At 38.0% G+C, this 24,092-nt stretch overlaps 1 protein-coding gene across 3 annotated transcripts in view; it reads right to left on the reverse strand.

Annotated features, from left to right (window-relative positions):
- Window positions 1-24,092, reverse strand: part of Opcml (opioid binding protein/cell adhesion molecule like) — a 1,136,526-nt gene that overhangs the window by 88,523 nt on the left and 1,023,911 nt on the right. For all 3 annotated transcript variants that reach the window (XM_055601180.1, XM_055601178.1, XM_055601177.1), the window contains one exon: window positions 23,050-23,175. In XM_055601180.1, coding sequence (XP_055457155.1) covers window positions 23,050-23,175 — 126 coding nt within the window. The remainder of the gene's footprint in view (window positions 1-23,049; window positions 23,176-24,092) is intronic.

A 24,092-nucleotide genomic window follows, 5' to 3' on the forward strand; every position in this document is an offset into this window, starting at 1 on the left:
TTCTATTCTATTCTATTCTATTCTATTCTATTCTATTCTATTCTATTTTATTCTACTCTTCTTTATAACTTCTTACCTTACAGGTCCTTTGTGTGTGTGTGTGTGTGTGTGTGTGTGTGTGTGTGTGTAGTCATCCAGTTTTGTTTTTATGGGATTCCTGAGTATGTAAACAAGTGCTTATTTGGATCTGTTTTCTGATTCTTATGCTGAATTTTTTTGGCACTTTTTCTTAACTTTATTTATTTTTTGTTCTATTCCAGTTCACTTGTTTCAAAAACTTATTTTATTATTGTCCTTTATATGTTTGTTTATTTTCTAATGAGAGGCAGAAAGGGGGTGTGTCCAGGTACGAGGGGAGATAAGAAGCAAGAAGAAGAAGTAGAGAGAAGAGAAACCATAATAAGGATATATCATATGAAAAGATATATATCTATATATCTTTATATAATATATAATATATATTTATATATAAATCTTTATAATATAATGAAAGAATAATAAAAAGATTGGGCCTGGTTATAAATAATTTTGAAGGGAAGTTTGATCAAATATTTAGTAATTAAAAGTTTATTCCACTTGAAAATTTTGGAGTACAAAAAAAATAAAACAAAATGAAAACTGTACCAGTTTATTTAACTACGGCCTCTGTGGTGGTTTGAATGAGATGGCCACTTACAGAGTCATACATTTGATGGAACAGTTTGGGAAGGATTAGGAGGTATGGCTTTGTTGTAAGAGGTTAGTCGTTGGGGTTGTGCTTTCAGGTTTCAAGAACTCACATCACTCCCAGTTAGCTCACTCTCTCTGCCTCAAGCTTAGAGATCAGATGTCAGCTCTCAGCAACTGGTCTACTGTCTTGTCTGCCTGCCTATTACCATGCTCCTTGTTATGACAGTCATGGACGATAGCTCCCTAGAACTGAACATGAGCCCCCAATAAGCCCTTTCTTGTATAAGGTGCTTTGGTCATAATACCTCATCTCAGCAATATAAAATTACCCAAGAGAGCATTATAAACAAAACTGATGCATGCTCTAACACATGGTAAACAAAATCCATTCATACTTATGAACAGTAAGGCAAACAATGTAAACAAAACATGAAGAAATGATACTTCAACTGTACAAAATGTGACATTGTTTATCATACATACAGATAAAAAAGCTAGTAAATTTTATAAGATGTCCAAAAGGTATTTTAATAAAAATCTGTCCTTTAGTGGATGCTTTAGTTTATTTTTCATATTGCTTTGATAATCTATCAAAACAGGTTAAGATACCAAGGGAGTGAGCAGTTTAATTTTCATTCATTCATTTGCAGGTTACAGTGTATCATGATGGGTTGTCATGGCATCAGGAAGTTCAGAGAGTAGGCCACATTGGGGAAATAGTCAAGGAGTGGAGAAGGACAGATGCTTGCATCCTAGTGTTAAGGTAGCCTTGTCCATTTTATACAATCCAAAATTCTTTGCCAAGGGAAGGGACCAAACCACAGCTAAGACGGGCCTTCACACATCAGTTAATGTAATCAAAATAATACTCCACAGTCATGCTGAGAAGCCCATTTCATAGGTGATTCCTGTCTCTGTCAAGCTGAAAAAAAACATTAACTATCATGTTATGCAATATAAACATTTTTATAAAAATTAAAAATGATACATTTTTCTTTTTAATATATATTTGCATGGGGTGTGTGTGTCCTCATGGTTTCAAAGCAAATGATATATTGACTAGGCTGTCCATGTGAAGATATGGTTTTCTTCTTTCACTATTTTTATTAGTGGGGCCATTCTCATTCAAACTGCCACAGTACATAAGCCTTGGTTATGTGAGGTTTCATTTGTTAGTTGTTGGTTTTAATGCCTGCGCCTTAGAGTCCTTTTCAGAAAGTTCTTTTCTGTACCAATGAACTCAAGTATACTCTATCATTTCTCTTTTGTCAGATGAGGATATCAGGTTTTATCTTGGCATCTTTGATCCATTTGGAGTTGAGTTGTATATAGGGTAAGAGACAAAAATGTAGTTTCATTTTTATTCATGTGGCTATCCAGTTTTACTAGAACTATTTGCTTAGAGTGCCATGCTTTTTCCAGCATGTATTGTTGCACTCTTTTCAGTAAATCAGGTAATTGTAGGAGTTTATGATTATACGTAGGTACTCGATTTTATCTATTGATCAATCTGTCTGTTTTTATGCCAGGACCATGTTGTTTTTACTGCTATTACTCAGTGTGTAACTTGAAATCTGTGAGTGATACCTTCAGCCATTTTCTTTTTCTTCTTCAGGATTGCCTTAGATATCCCAAACTTTTGTGTTGTCATATGAAATTTAAGATTTTTTTTCAATTTCTGAAAAGAATTACATCAGAATTTTAATGGGGCTTATGTAGAATCTTTTTATATAGATTTCATTTGATTCCATGGTCAGTTGGATTCAATACAGAATTCTATTTGACCCTCAAAAGATATATCACATCTCATAATATTTCATAAAAATTAAGCTAAATATGTTCTCTCTATGAAACCAGTATTATCATGATACTAAAATCAAACAAAGATCCCAAACAGCCAAAAATTATAGGCCAATTATATCTTTGATGAACATAGATATAAAATCTTCAATAAAATAATTACAAACCAAAGTCAAGAGCACACCAAAAAGATTATCCACCATGATCAATTAAGCCTCATTGATCATGCAGATTCAAAATATGAAAATCAATAAATATAAGTCACCATATAAATAGACTCCAGAAGAATAACAGCATATGATCTCATTAGATACAGAAAAGCAATTTGACAAAATCTTATAGCTCTTCATAATAAAAGTCCTGTAGAATCTAGGAATGCAGAGGACATTTCTCAATATACAACACTCCAGTAAGCACCACTCTCCGTGCCCTTTGCCTCAGCTCCTGACTTCAGGTTCCTGCCCTGTTAGGGTTCCCATCCTGACTTCCTTCAATTATTGACTATGATGTGGATTATAAGCCCAATGAACCCTTTCCTTACCAACTTGCTTTTGGTCATGGTGTTTCATCATTGTTCTAGAACCCCTATCTAGGAATATATACAAACATTAGTAGATTTGTGTATATAAATGACAAACAGTGAGAAAAAAAAGGAAGTAGTACTTTCCACAATAGATTAAAAAATACCTTGAAATAAACCTAAACAAGGGAGTGAGCAGTTATACAATGAAAACTTTAAGACATTGAACAAAGATGGAGGTTCCAGAGATGGAAAACCTCCCACATCCATGGTCTGGTGAGACGGATATACTGAAAATGGCTCAGAACATTCTTGTTCTTTATAAAGGTGTTAGCCAAAACGTTATTTAATAGAAAACACAATATAAATGCTCATCTTACTAAGATAAATGTGTACAATTGTTGCCACTATTATTATTAGTTATTACCATGAAACAACAATAGTCTTTATCCTAAAAAAAAAAGTGGGAACTATTCCCTATTTTTATAAGCCAGATTCACTTTGAAACACAAAGCAGCCAATAACATTAAAAATCTATTGCCCTCATGAGCAATATAGAAGTGTAATCCTTACAGTGGAAAAAATCCAATCTTTTCATAAAAAAGAATAGCATGCATATGTCATGAAGACATGAGATTCAAGAATGCAAGGTCAGTTTAATATTAAAGCAATCATTTCTTATAACATCATATGATCACGTAAATAGATAACCAAAATATATTAGAAAAAATGCAGCATTCATACCACACACACACACGCACACGCACACACACACAGACCAGCAACTAAAAGTAAATGAAAACTTCTTCAGTCTTAAAGAGAAACCTACACAAAATGTTGTACTTAATTGAGAAAAATGGGATGTTCTTCCTTCTATGAGAAATTATACAAAAATTTCAATATCACTAATTATATTTAATATGAAGCTGGCAGAGAATGTAACCATGTACAGTTTTGAAAAAGGGACAACCTACTCATTGTTGAGAAATAACTGAAACCATCTTTATTATAGAAAACAATATAAATTGTTTTAATGTCTTGTATAATCTTCATAATGTATTAGCACCAAGGAATTTAGCAATGTCATAGATGCAAGATCAGCATATAAAGTTCAATTGTATTTTCACATATTTTCTATAATAAGTTAAGACTGAAATCCAAACAGCATTGCCCATGGTGTAGGAAAACACAAATTACTTTATAACTACATTTCGAATTCTGCTGAGAATAATTGAATAAGGTTAGGTCAATGGTAGAATACATTTCAAGGATTGAGCAACTCAATATTGTTAAGCATCAATTGTTTTCAAACTGATCTATAATTAGAATGTATTCACAATTGAGATTTTTCATATACTTGGTAAATATTGTCAAACTGATTCTTAAATTATGTGAAAATATAAAAAAAACACTTTTGAAAACTTCATAGTTGTCAATCTGCGGTATCTGATTTTTAGGACATTGTCAAGTTACAGTCGTCAAAACAGTATGGTATTGACATGGGGATAGATTGATAGGAAAAACCATAGAGTATCAGCAAGAAACCAAAATCAATGGTCAGTTGATTTAAAAAAAATTCAAAGTCATCCATTTAGAAAAGGACAGAGTGAACCTGGAATATGATGATAGACTGACTTATGGCATATGGGAAAATGATTTTGAACCTTTACTTCATATTATGCACTTACATTAATTCACATAAACATTACAAGTAAACTGAAATTCTAAGTTTTAAGTATGTTAGAGGAAAATATGTATAGTGTTTTGCTGAATAATTTTATCCAATACGACAAGCTATTACAAAGTACAACAATAATAGTATATGTTGATAAATCATATTTTATCAAATTTAAAAACTAAATTCTCTGAAATATATCATTAATGAAAATGAGAAGACCAGACAGGCTGTGACAAAAATACTCTTTCTATGTATCTCTTATTTCTCCATCTACCTATCTATCCATCCATCTATCTATCTATCTATCTACACACAAAATCATATCCCAGAGGACATGTGTCTAGCATATAGAAATAACTATCACAACTCAGCAATTAGAAGATAACATGATGAAGAAGAGTCAAAACACTTCAACCAATATTTCAACAAGAAGACATAGAGATAGCCAATCAGCATAAGAAACAGTGCAATCATCATTAACCCTCAGAGAAGTGAAATATAAAATCAAACACACCTGCCCTACATATCTTTTAGAATTCATGGCACTTGAAAAAGAGAACACTATTGTGGTTTACAGGCATGTCAAAGGTTTACAATGCTTATACAATGTGTGGGAACTAAGATGGTACAACCATTTAGAAAAACAGTTCAGCAGCTTCCTGTATAATTTAGTATAAACTCAGAGTGACCATCCGATTCCCATCCCAAGAACTTCTCCAAGAAAGTGTAAATTTATGTTCACAAGACACATTTACATATTTATAGTGGCTTTTTATGTATTAGTCAAAAGAGTAGTAGTAGGCCAAATATGTATTCAAATATGTATAGCTCCTGAGTAAGCACATATTGATATGTTTATATAATATCATTCCATTTTGGTGACAATAAAAGGGATCTTATGTAATAACAAGAAAGAAATGCTAAAGCTAAATAAAATGATTCAGGAACAATATTTACTTTAAGGTTATACAAAATTTTCACCTTTTAAAATGTGCATATGTGCATTGTAGCTTATGTACATATTTTCTAGATCTGTATGTATTTTATTTTCTAAGAAATGTGTATACATTCTAGGTAAATAAGCTCTACGAAAAGCCTATACACAGTAGCCAGACATAGTATTTACTTAAGTGGGGCAGGAGTAAGTTTGGGGAAGATCAACAAGGCCGCTTTTTGAGCTAAAGAAACTGTGCTGCATGGTCTTGGACTAATGGCTTCATAGAGCCATGAATTTGTTACTATGAATCCTACACTCAAGAGAATCAGCTCCACTCTTAAATACTTTTGTTTTTCTGAGATAAGGTCTTACTACATATGTAGTCCAAGCTGGTCTTCAACTCTTGATACCCCTGTCCCAGCCACCTGGGATCATAATTATGTACCACAAAGTTCAGTTCTACATCTACCTCTTCTAAACCTCTTTTCATATGACTACCATGGGGACCTCAGTGCTAATATCTGACAGCTATCCCTAAGCATATAGTCTTGGTTCTTAAGCTTAATGCTAAGCAGAGTAATGGGTAAAGCTGTAGCATGACCAAGTTAAGAGGCCACAAATTGAGTTTTGCTAGAAATCTGAAAAAAAAAAAAAACCCAACAATTTCTGCTAAAGCATGAGAGTACAGAGTGTGAGGAAGTGGAGATCCTGAGAGCCTGGAGTTCTCATGAAGTGTTTAGGGAAAAGAGGGGAAAAATATATTGTGAGGAGACCAGGGAAAGACTGGCAGAGAGCATTATTCAACCACATTAGTTTGGAATTTGATAGTAATATTCAGGTATTTAATGCATTTATTATTCGAGGATCATTTTGAAGAAGTGGACAAAAATTTAGGCTAAATTGCATGATGGGTGAGATCAAACTTGTTTCCTTATAATGCTGTGTGATAACTGGGTTGTTAAAAGAAATGAATGCCATCTGCTTACCACAGCTTCACACTTTATGATCCTAGGATACTAAACTACCTTTACATTACCAATTACAACATGCTATTTCTCTTTTTTACGTCTTTCATCTAATTGTCTCCATCCACTGCCTTGGAGAGTTCTGCTCTCCTTTCCCTTGCTTGTGCTATTCTTCTTCTTTTGACACATTCTGAATCTGTTTTTATTAGTCATCTTCTTAGAAGCCACCACTGCTTCTCCCACATTTCAAAAGACAAGTTAGCTGAGGTATTTATGAGTCCTATATTACTCTTAATACATTGCTGGCTCACTGACATTGTCCTATAAACATGTGTACTATTTGTGTCTTGCTATATTGTCATCTTCTTGTGAAAAGTCATAAATATATTGTTCTTTTACCAGTTTCAACTTCAGTATATGATAGGTAATTTTATTTATTTATTTTTTGTTTATTTATTGCAACAATGCCTTGTTGGCTGCTGGGATTATAGGTTTGTCCCACTACTCCTGAGTCCTGGTTAGTAACTGGTACTCTCCAAGTAGTTTCTTGGATGAATTAATGAATGAATGAGTGCATGCATGAATATATAAGAAAGAGATGTTTATTTCCAGCTATAGGGAGTTGGACCAGTCTAGACCTCCACTTCCTCCTCTGTAAGAGGTGAGTATTACTCAGTTTCTACCTTTGCTTTGCTTATTTAACTTCTGCGTTTTGACAGAAGACCTTTGTGAACATCATGTGGCATAAAATCAAACCGATATCTTTAAAGTATGTTGATGACGATGATATACCCTTATCTTACCTTATTAGATACACACACACACACACACACACACACACAATCGATATATGGGGGCGGGGAATCACAAAGACCACAGAGGCCACAGAAAAAGCAGAAAGTTTGGAAAGTGCCCATGATCATAGCAATAATAGATGAAGTGATGTGAGCTGAGTTGGAACAAAAAGCTGTCTCTGTGAGTCCTTCCAGGCACTGGGGATAAGAGCTCAGCTAGGGGCCATGTCTATGTCTTACAGGAACTTTACATCATGCCCAGAATATGAGACTTTGAAATTACAACTCAGATTTGGAGTGTTGTGAACTCATTGCCTTTGCTCCAACTGCTGTCAAACGCCCTAACAGAAAATCCAACTGAAAAGAGAATGGGAGCAAGGTTGAAGCTTGCTCAGTAGTTAAGAGAGAAAGAGGAAGATGAAGTGGAAGAACGAGGAAGAGTGAGGTACCTGTTGAGGTGCACTGTGACCCAGGACAAAACTCCAGATGTCTTGCTGCTTGAAATTCCAGAGCTTCCTGTGGTCCCTTGATGCTCTGTGGGAAAGGCTCATTTCTCATTAGTAGCGCTCCAATATACCTACTGCTGGTAAGGGAGAGAAACCCTTTCACTGCAGATGTAATTACTGTATCCGGCTCCAATTGTGTAGGGACAAATAAACCCAGGTGCAGTGGAGCAAGGAGAGCACTGTGGAGGACCGAGATGAGAGTAGTTATGATTGCAGTGCCGTGAGGGGCAGAGGTGAGCCGAGCAGCGTGTGTGTGTGTGTGTGTGTGTGTGTGTGTGTGTGTGTGTGTGTCTATGTGAGAGTTAAAGAGAGACAGAGAGATAAGAGGGAGGGGCCAGGGAGAGAGAGGAGAGGTAATACTTGGGAAATGGAGAATTGTATTGCTGGTTGCATCCATTATTTTTCCTAGCATTTCTCTTAGGAAGCAAACTCATCCAAAGTATCATTAAAACCAAACTATTTCTGGCGCTCTCAGGGGGTTGTTCTCAACAATAAGTTATTCTGAAGAGAAAAAAAAAGATAAGAAAAAATAAAAGGAAGAGGTGGTGGCTAGATAAAGAAAAGGCAGAGAAGACTTCGCTGGCTGCCTGCTCTGACTACTGAGGTGTCCCGGGTGCCTCATTCTCAGGCTGCCCCAGGGACATACAGGGGGAAGGGTGGGAAGAGTTTTGTGGTGCCTGGGTATTATACAAGAGATCTGATTCCCTCACCTCTTCTCTCAAGCCCAGTTCTTGTTAGTGCGTGAGTCAATCAGAGTCTCTGGCTGTGAAGCCCACATTCAAAGTGACAATCAACCAGTTTTGCTTAATGAGATCAGTTTCCCCTGATCCCATTTACCTCCAGTGGAGGATGCTTCTCCCAGGCTGGAACGTTCATAAGACTGGAGAGCAGACTCCAATTAAAACACTCCAAACAGCACCTTCCTCCTTCCCTTTCCCTCTCCGGATCTCACACTAAGAAAGGCAGCCAATTAACCATGCTCACTGCTTTTAAAATGTGGAGGAAGGAACTTCCCCCACTGCTACCATTTCTAGAGTCATTTCTCAAGCTCCAGCAATGTGAGACCTAACAGCCCTGTGGGAAGCCCATGATAGCTGGTGCTGTGAGGAGGAAAACAGGGAGAAATGGAGCTTGGAAGACCAGGGAAGGTCAGAAGTCTCATGTCACAGGGAAAGAGTTATTCTGTGGGGTGCAAAGATCACTTTCCCGATTTGCCAATATTTAACTAAACATGTCAAGCCAAGTCATCCAATTCTTCTGCTTCCTTTTTGAAAAATTAATAAGTTTCTTATACATTTCTGATTGGCCAGAAATAGAGTAACACCTCCTAGACCGTAGAGTATTGAGTTCCAGAAAGCTAGACCAAAGCAAGCTTTAGCATTGGATGAAGATGGAACAAGTAAAGTCTCCACAAGATGACTATCTGCTATCCAGCACAGTTTTTACAGACAGGAAGAACTAGGAATGCTGTGTGGGAGGATGGAAAGGACATGTCTTAGAGAGGGCACCATTTCTACAATCTCACAGATAAAACCTGAAGTGCCCCCCCACCCCAGTGATGGTTTGTATGAGAATGGCCCCCATAGGTCCATATAGGTGAATGCTTAGTCACCAAGAAGTAGAACTGTTTGGTAGGATTAGAAAGATTAGGATGTGTCACCTTGTTTGAGAAAGCTTATCACTGGGGTCAAGCTTTGAGGTTTCAGACCTAGTCTCATTATCTCTCTGCTTATCGGTCAGAATGTAGCTTTTAGCTACTGCTCCAGTGCCTGCCTGCATGCTGCCATGCTCCCTGCTATGATGATAATGGACTCACCCTCTGAAACTGTAAGCAGGCCTCCAATTAAATGCTTTATTTGATAAGAGTTGCCTTGGTCACGGCGTGTCTTCACAGCAATAGAGCAGTGACTAAGACACCACGATAATCTTTCCTCTGCACATCCGAACCCTCCTTATCATCCCAATAGTCCTTGGATGTTTAAATGGGCCTAGGCAGATCACCACTGTGCCTCCATTTCCTTTGTCTCTGGCATAATATGAGATGGATATTATACCATATGTATACAGTGACTCAATAGGATTTCTTTGATCATATTTGAAATGTAAGGTCTTACTTGTGGTTGGTGCAAGGAACATCACAAATGTACCAGCTCATGTACTGGATCTCCAGTGGCCAAAGCATAGGAAAGAAAGAAAGAAATCCTGTCTAGCCAAAGTGGGGCATATCATCACCAGGAGATGTAAGTATATCAGTGACTTAGTTAATCAAGACATACTCTTTGCTCCTTCTTTATGAGGTTTGCCAAGTCATTGAGGGAATGAAGAGGACAAAATCTCTTACTGCTTAAGCCTCTAAGTGTTCCTGTCATTGATGCCCTGTTCATGTGAAGCATGCTAATAAAACACTGTTTGTTCAGCTATGTTGAGTTGGTAAGGATGCCTGTGTTGAATATCCGATAATTCAGGGTCAGAGCCTATGTGTATCCGTGTGTGTGCATGTGAGTGTGTGTGTGTACGTGTGTGTATTTGTTTGTATGTGTCTATCTTTCTGTCTGCCCAAATCTAGCTGAGTTAGTGAGTTATTTGTGGAAGCCATAGATCTTCCTAAACCATGATAGGGACACTGATCTTAAAAAGTCTGTCAGAGACTTCAAGCTACCTCATCTCTGTCTCTTTCATACAGCGCTCCCAACCACTTTGCAGAGGCTTCCTAGTCTCTCCTTCCAATCTCCTTTCTGGTTTAGAATAGACGCTATGTTCTACTTGCTTCAGCTACACACGTGACACATTGCAGGGTAAATGTAATCATAGTAAGTTGGGTTGTAAATAGTGGAAACCCAGTTTAAAACACCTTAACCAAGAAAGGGAGATTCACAGAACCTTTACCCTAGGAAGGTGGAGGTTTCTAGAAAGAAATAGTAATGGCTGTGAATGAGAAAGGAACAGTAAGGAAAGCCAGAGGTCAGATTTAAAGCCAGGGGTCTTTTATTTATTTTATTATTATTATTTTATTTTATTTTTTTATTATTAGTTACATTTTATTAACTCTGTATCCCAGCTGTATCTGCTCTCTCATTCATTCCCAAACCCTCCCTCCCTCCCTCATCTACTCCCTGCCCCTTTCCAAGTCCACTGATTGGGGAGGACCTCCTGCCCTTTCATCTGATCCTGTTTTATCAGGTATCTTCAGAACTGGCTACAAGTCCTTCTCTGTGGCCTAGCAGGACTGCTCCTCCCTTGGGGGGTGGGGAGGTCAAAGAGCCTGCCATTGAGTCCTGTCAGAAATAGTCCCTGTTCCCCTTACTATGGGAAACCAGTTGGTTACTGAGTGAGCTATCCCAGAAGGAGAAAGACATACATGGAATATGCTCACTCATATAGTCCTGTAAGATATGATAAATATAATGTAATCTATACACCTAAAGAAGATAAACAAGAAAGAGGACCCAGGGTAGGATGATCAATCCTCACTGAGAAAGACAAATGGGAGGTGCATTGGACATAGGAAAAAACAAGAAACAGGACAGGAGCCTACCACAGAGGGCCTCTGAAAGACTCTACCTAGCAGTGTATCAAAGCAGATACTAAGACTCATAGCCAGGGGTCTTTTTAAAGATTCTCAGGGTTGCTCAGGCTAGAAGGAAGAAGGAAGGGGATCATTCTGAGGTTCCTTCAACATCTGGCCAAGTAAAGTAGCTCAGTGTCTAAATTAAACCACATTATCTCCAGGGGTGGCTGCACTGTGTTGGTGTGGAGCCAGGCTGCTTATTATTTTCTATTGAAGCCCACAATTTCAGTTCAGCAGCAAGAGTCACTGTGGACCCACTGCTGAGGCCAATTAGATCTACAGGACTTGTAAAGCTGGTCTCAATTTTATCAGTGTCCGACTGATTTCAATAGCATAATTTGATATAGCAATTGCACAGAGAAGGCTTTGCAACAGAAGGCAGGCGGCACTGGGTGCTTTTCTAATTCCAATTTTACACTTACTATGATACATGTTAATTTTCATTCTTATATTATAATCCAAAAGTATTTGGAATAGATACCATCAAATTGCATTCTCCTTGCCTCCATAAAGAAAAAGTATTATTACTAATTCTTTCTGGTTTATACATGGGGAAATGGAGGCAGAGGTTTAGTCAATTGCCATATTTACAGACAGAACGAGTAGATGAGAAATTAGATGCTTCTGGTTAAATATAGATACAGGATCACCTTATTTCTAAGCTTTCTTGAAGTTTCTTGTTCTTGTGAAGTTTTTATAGTGTTCTCAGAAAACTGAGCAAAAACATTAAGTACCTTTGCGGGATATGTTGTCTCTCCTGTTTTGTCTAGCATTCACTGTTGTTTCTTACAGACACCAGCGTGAACCATGGTGTTTCTTGTCAGGAGGGTGTCTGCCCAGGGGAATGAACAAGCATTTATATCACTGTCTCTTTCCTAATGGGTGTCTATTCATCCTCAAATGTCACTTAAATGCCACCTTCTTGGGGAAAACTTGCCCTGCTCTGGATCATATTTTCCTGTGTTCCAGCCCCACCAGTTGCCACAAACCGACATGACACGTGCTGACTACTTGATCACTTGGGATCTCTTCCCTAGATGGTCAGCTCTTTAAGTCAGGGCGGCTTTGACCTTATGCCCATTGTTGTGTGTTGGAGAAAGCAGATATGGTTTTTGAAGTCAATGAGGAAGTGGATGAATGAGTAAGAAAGAAAGATGAAGAAGGTTCGACAACAAACAGCAGCAACATTGCCAATTCCAATCTTAGAGCAAATCAGTGGAGGTTTTCTTTTTTTCTTCGTGTGGTGCATGGTTAATATCTATTTTTTTCAAATTTTTCCCCTAAAGTTTCTGGCCAAGAAAATAAACATCATTTCAGTTCAATCCGAATTTATAGCTGCTTCATTTTTGACATGCACAGGTTCTCAGCTCACTATGGGAAATGTAAATAAAAAATACTGACTATATATCCAGTGCGACACCTCCAGCCATCAAGATCGCTCCCTCTGCGAGGACTCACTTCACCAGTGAATTTAGAAAGGAAGGCCTGGGAAATTACCATCTGTTTCTCAGTGAACATTCGCCTCCCTAGAGAGGCAGAATGTGGGTGATCACCAGGGTGCTTTCTGCCAATGCATCCCAGCCTTTAGGATTAGTATTGAGCTATAGAGCCTGGGTCAGGGACGTCAGGTAGGCAGGGGCACATGCTCACTGCATCTGCCTGCCAGAATAGCTCACTCTGCCCTCCTCCTACTCAGGCATCAGATCTTCAGCCTCCCAAGAAAGAGATTCTCTGGAATTTATGACTCAATCATCTCACCCAAAAGGAGCATAAATGGGATTAGTTTTAATATTGTTAAGTTGCAAAAATACAGGCATATGTGCATGCCAAAGCGAAATGTACGCAAGCAAAGGGGGGGAAACATATGGGCACCCATATGGTGAAAAGCGCATTGCTAGACCTTCATACACTTCTCATTTACAACAAGAACCAAAGTTAGTGAACATAAATTTGCTTTGCAAAAATGTGAGAGGAACAGCTTGTTTGCCCATAACTGTTCCACTGAGCAAGATATGTATAACCTTGATTTCTCATCTCAGACACCTCTTTCTCACACTCCAGGGATTAATTAGGTTCTAAACATGACTCCAGATTAGAAACAAAGATACTGGCTGCCTTGCAGAAAGACAAAGGAGCAGTAGTAAGAGCAGATGATGCAGCAGGTCAGCTAACAGGCGCTTCCTGTCAGTGGCTGGAAGCTGGACATAGGGTGGCTCAGAAGAGAAATGAGGCTGGTAGTTCTCAAGGGGGTTATTTTAATTGAAGCAGGAACCATCAACAGACAATGGAATGGTGGTGGCTTTCATGAGGAGACTGTGCTTTTGTTAGAACATGATGTGGAGCTAAAACATGGCTAGATATTGGAAGGGGCTTGGAGGAAGGAAGAAAAAGATGAGAGTACAAATGATACTCAACGTTATTGGGCACCCTTGGGTGTCCTGCTAACAAGCATGAGTTGATTTAAAATGCAGCATTCCAGTCTGAAGCCACAGGAGCCATTTTTTGTGTAGTACAAAGAGGTCCAGATTCAAACCCCAGAAACTAGGCTCGTTTCATAGAGGTACAGCTTAGCCAGCTGGGAATCGCCTGGCATGCCTTTACCTTCGTGTCTGTGTTCGTACCCATGCAATAGTCAGAGTATTATTCTTTCTCTGACCCACTTGGAGAACTCTGATAAGCCCATATAAGATGACACTTATGGAAGTATAAACTACAGACTTCTCTTTAACCATTTATAGTGGCAGATTATTAACTGAAAGCTATAGGTTCATTTTCTTCACTCTTTTCTTCAGTTTTATTTTGAAATAAATATTGATTTGCAAGAAGTTGTAAGAATAGTAGACAAGTTCCATACACTCACCACTAACATTCATCAATTATAGTACATTAAATTAAGTGACTATGAATATGAATTAAATCTAAAATACATATGTACATATGTATATGCTGTAATGACGCTACTATACTTACATGGATTTTATCAATTTTCATGCTCATTTTACATGTGTTTGAACATTTCATTATGCATGTACATTCATAAAACTACCACAGCAATCAATATTTGATATGTTCCACACCAAGGCAGTGCCATCCCATTGCTTTCTCCTGCTTCTGCTGTCACTCTTGTCAGCCATTGGTCTGTCATCTGCCATTATACTTTTTCAGTTTTAAGAATGTTATGAAAATGGGATAATACAGTATGTAGTATCTTTTATACTCAACATAGTGGCCAGATTTCATCCTTTCTAAGGTATCAAGTGCATGCATAAGAGTTCTTTCTTTTGCTGTGCAGTAATGCATGGTATGGATATACTTTAGTTTAGATAGCCACCCAGTGAAAGTCATCTGGATGCTTTCCAAATGTGTCCATCACAATAAAGCATCTGTCTAACTTCCAGTTTATAGTTGAGGGGCGGAAACTCTGACTTGTAAATTAGTAACTTAAGAATGAAAAAATATGGAAATAAAATTACATGATAAAACTTGTCTGTCAGGATTGCTGAAATACTAACTTAAATTCATGACTATGTTGACCCAGTAATTGGGTACCTAGATAAGGATGAGAAATCTTGGTGGTCATTGGACTCTAATAGTTGCCTTTGGACCTTACCTCCTGTTTCCTTGGAAATACCCAAACAGGAAATATCATCTCTGCACCTCCTTCCAATTTAAAACAGCTTTGTTAAGACCCAGTGAGGGAAAAAAATACTTCTTCCTGGTCAAAAGAATTTAACCTGAGGTCTACCTCTCGCCCTGGATGGAGACATAACATTCTGGCCTGCCCCCCAAATTAGAACATTACATACGATCATCTATTTCCTTAAATGTTAGTATTTCTAGATCTGTCAATTATTTGACCCTGTGTGTGTCTACACCCTCTTGAAAGTTGATTTACATAAAGACATGCTAAGGATGTGGGAGGAATAATTATCCCTTATTGATACAATATACTTATACCTCTCCAAAACCTTTCCCTGATGTAGTTTTACAGAACTTCTGCCAGGCAGTGCTGTTAATAAGCCTGCCCACTTTTCTGAGTTAAGGATCAAAAAGAATAATCTTCCATTTCTTTTCCTTTCTTTTTCCAATATGGGCCAAAAGACAAGGCCTGCTTTCCCTGAATGTACAGGCTTTCTAATTATTTCTCTGAAGTCCCTCCATCTCCCTTTGGAACACAACTGTTTGCTGATGTCTATTGCTGAGCTTGCCTTCTCTCATAGACCCTAACTCAAAAGGCATGGCTCTCCCTTCCTCTAATCCATTTCCCTCTTCTTATCAGTTAGCTTTACAACTTGCCTTCTCGGTCAATTTTTTTTTTTTTCAAACTAATAAAATGATCCTGGAGCTTTGTTCTGAATCCTTTTTAAAATTCTTCTGCTAATGAGACTAAGAACCCATTGAAAGTATTTCCATTTCTAGTTACACAGTGACCCCCAATACGACACTGTGATAGCCAGTTTCCAAGTTACATTCAGGCTACAGGTTTTTAAGACGGCATTGACTAATACACACATAGAATGACGATTATATCAAAGAAACAGTTGCATACTGGTGTTCCACAGTAATGCATGCTTGCCATTCATTTTTAAATTTCATCCCCAGAATTATCTGATGAGTTTGACGTACATTATCCCATCCTACAGCGCAAGAAGTTGGAGATTAGGGAGATGGGGTGCATAGCTACACATATCTGGGATGGTAAGGAACTGGTAAGTTGTTTAAGAATTTCTGCCCAGGAATTATTCAGAACAAATAAAGACTATGGTTGAGACAGGCATGAGTCTGTGCACTTCCCACCTCAGTATTAAATTAAAAAAAAAAAACAGAAGATAAAATCACCAAGCTAATGAGAAGCATTGATGGTGGGTTTGTTGGCACTAGCTTTACTGCCACCACAGATCCCACGTATCTAGCAATTTCATGTATTAAAATGATACCCAAGTCTACTTCTTCTTGATGACCATCAGAATATGTCATCTCCATTACACTGACTTTTCACTGTGGCAAATTAGAAGCACACAACCAGCAGAAAAGTGGCAGCTAAAAGCTAGGCACATGACTTTAGGGAAATTGACATTTAATAGTATGATTGGGGTGAAGAAAGGAGAAGCAGGGCAACAGTAGACACCAAATACAAGGATTTAAACAGTGTTTAAAGGGTATGTTTCTAGGAATCTAGTTCCTAAGTGTCCAGCTACAAATAAGTGAAATGTGCAGTACTGTTGTTATACCATAAAGATAAGGGTAAATGGCAGTCACTAGACCGAAGAATCAGAAAAGAACCTGCTGCATTTTTAAAAAAGTGCTTCCATTAAAATGAATACATAAAGGAGTCAGCTCCAGTTACTTAGAAAATTCTGCAAAACTAATTCATTCACTAGCTCCCTGAGGTATTACCATGTATGAGTTGATTGTGTGAGCAGCTCACTCACAGGTGAATGGCTGTCATCTTAAAATCTCAGTGGAGGGAGACAGAAGAAAAGACTCTTATGTTCCCCAAACATCTGGCCTTCCAAATATGTCATTAGACATTGGGCCAGGTGTGAGGCATCGGAGTGGATTGTATGGTATCATAAGAGGGAAAGAAACAAAGCCAGCCCTATTGAGAACAGCAAAACCACCCAGACTCCTCTGCTCCCATCTCTGAATCTTTGTATTCACATCACCCTTTGGTACTGAAGAGCTATCCCCCTACTTCTGTGGATCCCAATTACTCAGAAAATAATTCCTGAAACCCAGCTCATTCACAGCATGGTGCAAACACTGGTTACTTGTTCATCTACTTTGTTCACTTATTTTGAAATGTGTCTACCATATTCTGCAGAACTCAAAAATTTGAGGCAGAAAATTTTGAGTCTCTGAGTCTTTGAGTCTTTGAGTCTCTGCTGTAGTCCTAAGCTTCAGGTCACCTTGTAGTGGATCTATGTTTGTAAAGCCCACTGGGCAAGTGTCATATTCTCTATCACATCCATAAGAATGTGATAAAAATAGAATATATTTTATTTTGTTATTTTTCTTTTTACATTCTTTTTTCTTTTCTTTATAATTTATTCATTGTTTATCCCTATTGTAGCCCTCACCCTCTACTACCCCCAGTTCCCACCCTGCTTCCCTCTCCCCTCCCCATCCCCTTTTCCGAGTCTGCTGAAAGGGAGAGTTCTCCTCTCCTGCCATCTGCCCCTAGCTTGTCAAGTTTCATCAGTACTTCCTGGATCCTATTTCTCTGTGGTATGGTAAGGCCACATCACTAGGGGCAAGTAATCAAAGAGCAGACAACTGAATTAATGACAGAGGCAGCCCCTGTTCCTTTTACTCAGGTGCACACATGGAGACAGCTTTCTATTGGCTACATCTGAGCAGGGGGTTTAGGTCCTCTCCATGCATGGACCTTGGTTGGTATATCAGTCTCTGCAGGACTCCTGGGGTCAGATTATTTAGCTTTGTTGGTTGGTCTCCTTGTGGGGCTCCTGTCCCCTCCCCTCCTTGCCCTTCTATCCCCTTCTTATTCTGTAAGCCTCCCTGCTTTCTGCCCAAAAATTGGCTATGAATCGCAGCATTTGCTTTGATCCCCTGTTGGGTGTTGCCTTTCAGAGGATGTTCTTTCTATCGTAGGCTCCCATCCTTCAATTCTGGTATCTATATTGAATGGCAGAAAAACACTTAAACAAATGTTCAACATCCTTAGTCACCAGGGAAATGCAAATCATAACAACTCTGAGATTCCATCTTACGCCAATCAGAATGGCTAAGACCAAATACTCAAGTGACAACACATGCTGGAAAGGATGTGGAGAAAGGGGAACCCTCCTCCATTGCTGGTGGGAGTGCAAACTTATACAAACACTTTGATGTTTGATGTTCACATTGTATTGGATGATTCTCTAAATCAGTCTGGTGCTTTCTCATGCAATTGTGAATAGTGCTGCCTCAAGACCCAGCTATTGCACTCCTGGGCATATACCCAAAAAATGCTTCACCATTCAACAAGGAGATTTGCTTAACTATGTTCATAGCACCTTTCTTTATAATAGCCAGAATCTGGAAACAACCTAGATGTCCCTCAACTGGGGGATGGATACAGATTTGAGCTACATTTACACAATGGGATACTACTCAGCTATTAAAAAACAAGGAAATCATGAAATTTTCAGGCAAATGAATGAAACTAGAAAAGATCATCCTGAGTGAAATAACCCAGAACCAGAAAGACACAGATGGTATACAATCACTTATCAGCGGATATTAACTGTATAATATAGGATAAACATACTAAAATCTACAGACCTAAAGAAACTAAACAAGGAGGACCATAGGGAGGAGGCTTAAATCTCATCAAGAATATATTATATTAGTAAGCCATTGCCTGCTACTTAAAACATTAAGAATAACATTTTCTATCTAAAGATATGCAGTCATATGCTCAGTGGCTTACATGTCAGCTGTGATAACCCAAATGTACACCTACAGATCACTTTCTCTGGAGATGTCACCTCACTTCATCATAATCCTGCAAACAGTCCAGCTTTCCTGGAAAGTGCTGCCAGTGTCTGATTTCTTCTGGAATGATGTCCCTGGGGATCCTGATGTACTTTTAGTGCTGGAGAGGAAACAGATCTGGAGGGCTACAGCTCATTACTCAGTCTAGAGATTCAAGAAGCTGGGAGTCTTTAGAGCCACACCTGGCATCTTGTGGATTCTTCAACCCTTGCTGCTAGTTTTGGGATGAAGACTTACGTAGGTGTAGTTGTTGTTTCTCATGAGAAAGTGAGCAAGAAATGCAAAGTTACTACAGGGAGATTCCCTGGAATGTTGCAATATGCGAGACATTTGCACCAAGGGAACCCGATGAAACTATTCAAGACCTCCTCCCATGACCCTACTCACACTTTTACCAGAACATCCTGCCTACAAGCATCCATTTTCAATTATCTCGTTTTACATAGTAATCCCATTCCTTTACTTTGAACTTTATGCAGTTTTTGTATTTTTTCTTCATTATGTTTTTTTTTTTTAATTTCAGAGATTCCTTGTTTTTGCACACATCAGTGCTTGCTTTTACTAGTTTTCTGTGTGGTAATGACTTTACACATTGACCTGTCTTGTTTTCGTAATCTAGGAATTGGCTGCATATACACAGACTGCCAATTTATGACTCTGGGCTTCAACCCCAGGGCCTTGATCATGCCTGGTATACACATACTCCACCACTAATATGCCCCCCTTGCTTAGACTCACCTGTTAAAACCTACATATGAATATTATCCTTAATATTTAATCAACCATTTATGGAAATTTTTTTTTCCTAAGTGGTTTGTTCATTTAATCCAATTATGTAAGTTCATAATTTAAGCCATATATTACAAAAACTGCACCAGTCTTTTGGAAACAGAGCTGTCCAGTCAGTTTAATTCTCATGTGTAACACCATTAGAATGTCAAAACAAATGACATTGCAACCTTTATTTCTTATTCTTCCATTCTCAACTAACCAACATTTATTTTTTTCAAAGTGCTGTTTGATGTTCACATTGTATTGGATGATTCTCTAAAGCTTTGGAACAACTGAACAACTGCCCAACTTCAAGTAGAACTCAACATCTTTTCAAACAGAGAAAACACTTGGTCTGCCCAGCAGACCCAGATTTCAACCTTGCGAACTCTCCAGATCTTTTAAAACTTCAGAAACAATGCTTTCAGTTGAACTGTTAAAATGCCATTGCAAGCATGTAAGCAAAGACAATGGTGGCCATAAAAGCTGGTGAACCAAAGGCCTGGAGACAAAGCCCCACACACAGTGGAGTGCAGTTCTGGAGACTGAAAGAGCACAAGCAACATTTAAATTTAGAATTTTTCTGTTTTTTTTCCTGACGCTGAAATGCAACTATGAATTTATATAAAAGGTTGGGAGATGAATGAATCTCTTTTTTTTTTAAAAGGGGAACTCTTACCAGGATACCATTAGAAAGAATTGCTTCAAAACACTTACACAAAGTCCAAATGCCCTTTACAATGTTTCCAGGCTTAGAGAACTATATAGTTGGGATCAAATACGCATATTCTTGGACTTAGAGCATCTATAAATACATCCAACTTTACAACATGCATAAAAAATTGGCCTCCTGGTTAGACATATTCTTGTTGATCACATAAAGCCTAAATTCTCTTTGGCTTTAGACAAAAATCACCCGGGGTTTGTGCCTTTAGGGTCTAAGTGCACTATGCTTGCACTTAGATCAAAGCTGAGCTCTGTGGTGCCCACTGTGTGTTAGTTTTAATGCTTTTGTTGATGTCATAATATTAAAATTTTAGGTTTCATTATCTGTAGTTTTTATGAAAAATGTTAAGCAGATTCATTAATATTATGTTCTGTAGAAAAAGCCATGGATGGAAAAGGATGTTCTTAGTTTCTGTGGAAGAAAACAGCCACTGCTTGGGTGATGTTTCCCACTAACAAATCGTCTCTCATTTGAAGCTACTGACATGACTGATGTCCCAAATTAGGAAAGATATCAAGACGTTATTTGTTGTATGTCTACATACATCAAAATTTATTGAATCTAATTTATGCTCTGTACTTAATTTTAGTGTAAAGTTATATTAATTTCAACCTATTTAAAACTATTTTAATTTCACTCAAGATATGCAGCCCCCCCCTTTCTATACAGCATTCCGGTCAGTGATGCCCTAAGTCCACCTTAGATAACTGATGACTGGGCTCTGTCACTATGGATTAGTGTTTCTCGATCTAGAACTCTTCTATTTAATTTTGAGATTCATCCACTGTGTCATGTGAATCAGTGGTTGATCCTTTGTATTGCTGAACATTGGTCCATTGTTTGTATTTATCTACTTGCTGTTAGTGTTTATGTGGGCTACTTCTAGCTCAAACTGTTTTGAAAGAAAGTAATACATACATACATTTGCTGTTTTGTACTTAAAAGTATGTTAGGTATATGTTCCACCTTACAACAAAATGCCAAAATTCTTTCCAAATTGCTTATTCAGTTTCACAGTTGAAAGATGACGAGGCTGAGCTTCTGTGGCTCACTGTTTCACCAACACTTGATATCAGTCTATTTAATTTGGGTCTTTCTAGTGGCTCTAGCCATATTGGTATCTCACTGTGATTTGATCATCATTTCTATGATTACTATGTTGGGTATATTTTCTTGTACTTTGCTGTTCATTCATCTATTTTGTTCATTCTTAGGTGAGCTGTTAGGGCTGTGTGCTAGAAATTCTCATATATAGTTGATGTCATTACTTTGAGATCAGCACAATTTTTTCAAAGACTTGACTTTTCATTGATTTCTAATGATGTCTTAACTGAATCAGGGTCTTTATAGAGGCAATCAAGTAAAACAAACAAAAAAAATAAGAAGAGGTAGTTACTATGATCCCTAATTTCCTTATAAAAATGGGAAGTTTGCACTGACACATAAGAAAAATGCTACTGAAGACGAAGGCAGAGATCAGAGAAACACATTTACAAATCAAGGTGTACCCAAGACTGATAGAAAATCACCAGAAGCTAGGAAAAAAGGAGGGGTCATGGAACAGATCTTCCCTCACAGTTAAGAAATGAAATCAGCTTAGCTACACCTTGACCTTTGACACACAGTCTCCAGCAGTATGAAGAAATACATTTCCATTTCAGTCATAAAGATTTTACACTTGGCTTAGGACAGCCCTGAAAAACTCAAGCACACATGTCATTTTTCTTTCCTTCTCAGAGAGGGATTTTGTGTTTGGGCAATCTCTGCCTTTCTCAAGGTTACTAAGATTCACTCCCTTGCTTTCTTTTAGATGTACATTATTTTTACATTACACACAGGCATATGTATATTTTCCTATTCACTGGTTTCACGTTTGGGTTTCCCAATGCCTGAGGGAGCACTTGATTCTTGTATAATCTCTAGAATCAATCACAGTTTCTGGCAACAGTATAATATATCAGATGGCTCTGTGCCCATCCTTGAAAGTTCAAATTAGAGCAAGTTTTATTTCCAAGGAGATAGGGACCCATGTTCTTTACATTTTCTTCTTACTAAGTCAGAGATGACCATAACTGATGTTTTAATACCAATTACTGTGCACCCAGCAAGGTCATGCCCAGTGTAATTTCCTACATCTACTGCCCTTATTCCCTTTCAGGGAGAACTCTGTGTCTCCAGATCTAACAGGTATGGTTCTGCATAACTGTCCCGAGAGTACTAAAGCAGGGTTCCTTTTCTATTGCACGTACAGCAGTGCCAAAGTTCCTTACAAAAGGCATGGCATCCACCTCACTCTCCACCACAAGAAATGAAACACCCATCTCCACAAAAGTTACTAACATCAATGAAAGCTACTCACACACTCTTCCTTTCAGTTTGGGTTCAAAAGCTTTCCAAATCATGAAAAGAAAAGAGCAAATTTCTCTTATTTCTTCTACAAATTTCCATTCCTGGAATATGGTACTCATCAGCAGATACATAAAAGATTTTTTCATGAGACACTGCATTGCCTTGCTCATGGACAATGTTATTTTCTGTTTGCTGATGTCTCTTTTGCGTGAGAACCAAGTGGGCCTTTGATACACACTCTCAAAACTTTTCATGGTAAATACCTTACCCTTGACTGACAGGTGTCTCCATGTCACTGTTGGTTCTGGTCTGCCAATTGCAAGACATAACAGGGTCACACTGCTTCCTTCATTCACAGTAATGTCTGAAGAGATGTTCATTATCTGGGGAGGAACTATAAAGAAACACAAGAGAAAAGAAAAGGCTGAGAATGATTTTTTGCACTTAAAAAGAGCAGTTAGCCTATAAATATGATATTTCATATTATATATCTATATGATGAATATCACTTCAATCCCACTTTGCTTGTCTTGGCAAAGATCTGGTAAATGACATCATTTACAGAATGTGTCTAACAGAAAAACTCGGTTTGTCCTGATGAGGTAGCTGGCAGGAGTTTGTATGGTGGTTAGCCTTGGCAGAAGATCTGAAGATAAGGGTATAACCATTTATTCAATTAGAGGCAAAGCCAAAGGTAAAACACAAGGACTTGCAAGAGTCCCTCTTCACCCACAGGCTCCTTTCTTGTTTACATAGTTCCTAGTCACATAGACGAAAGTGAGTAGCTGAGCTTGTATCTTCTACAATCAAGAAAGATAGTAACAAAACAATAGGCAACCATCAAAACCAGAAAGTTTCCATTGATACATCTAACCTTTAGACCCAATTCAAATGTTGCTATTTTTAAAAATGCTCTTGTTTAAGAACATTATCCCTACAATTAATATGTTTTGATCAAGTATACATCCCATTCTCTCCTCTCTAATTTCTCCCAACTCCCCCACCACTTTTCCCTTGTAACTTCTTGAACTTTCTCTCTCTTTTTAAAAACTATTGAGTCTATTTAGTGCTCTCTATAGATGGATGTAGGATCATCTACCAGAGCATGGATAGCCATTTATAGGCTCCATCCTTGAAACAAACATATCCCTCTCCTAGTAGGTATCAATAGCTTCTCAATTAGTGGTGGGACTTCAGCCACTTTCTGTTAAGATATAACAAGGGTCTTGTTATCTGTGGAAACAGTTTGTCTGTAGTTATTCACTGTTTTTGGCCTCTATGATATTTCTACCCTCTCTTTTGTGATGATCC

The sequence above is a fragment of the Psammomys obesus genome, unplaced genomic scaffold, assembly GCF_907164565.1.
Source record: "Psammomys obesus unplaced genomic scaffold, mPsaObe1.curated_primary_1811, whole genome shotgun sequence".
NCBI lineage: Eukaryota > Metazoa > Chordata > Mammalia > Rodentia > Muridae > Psammomys > Psammomys obesus.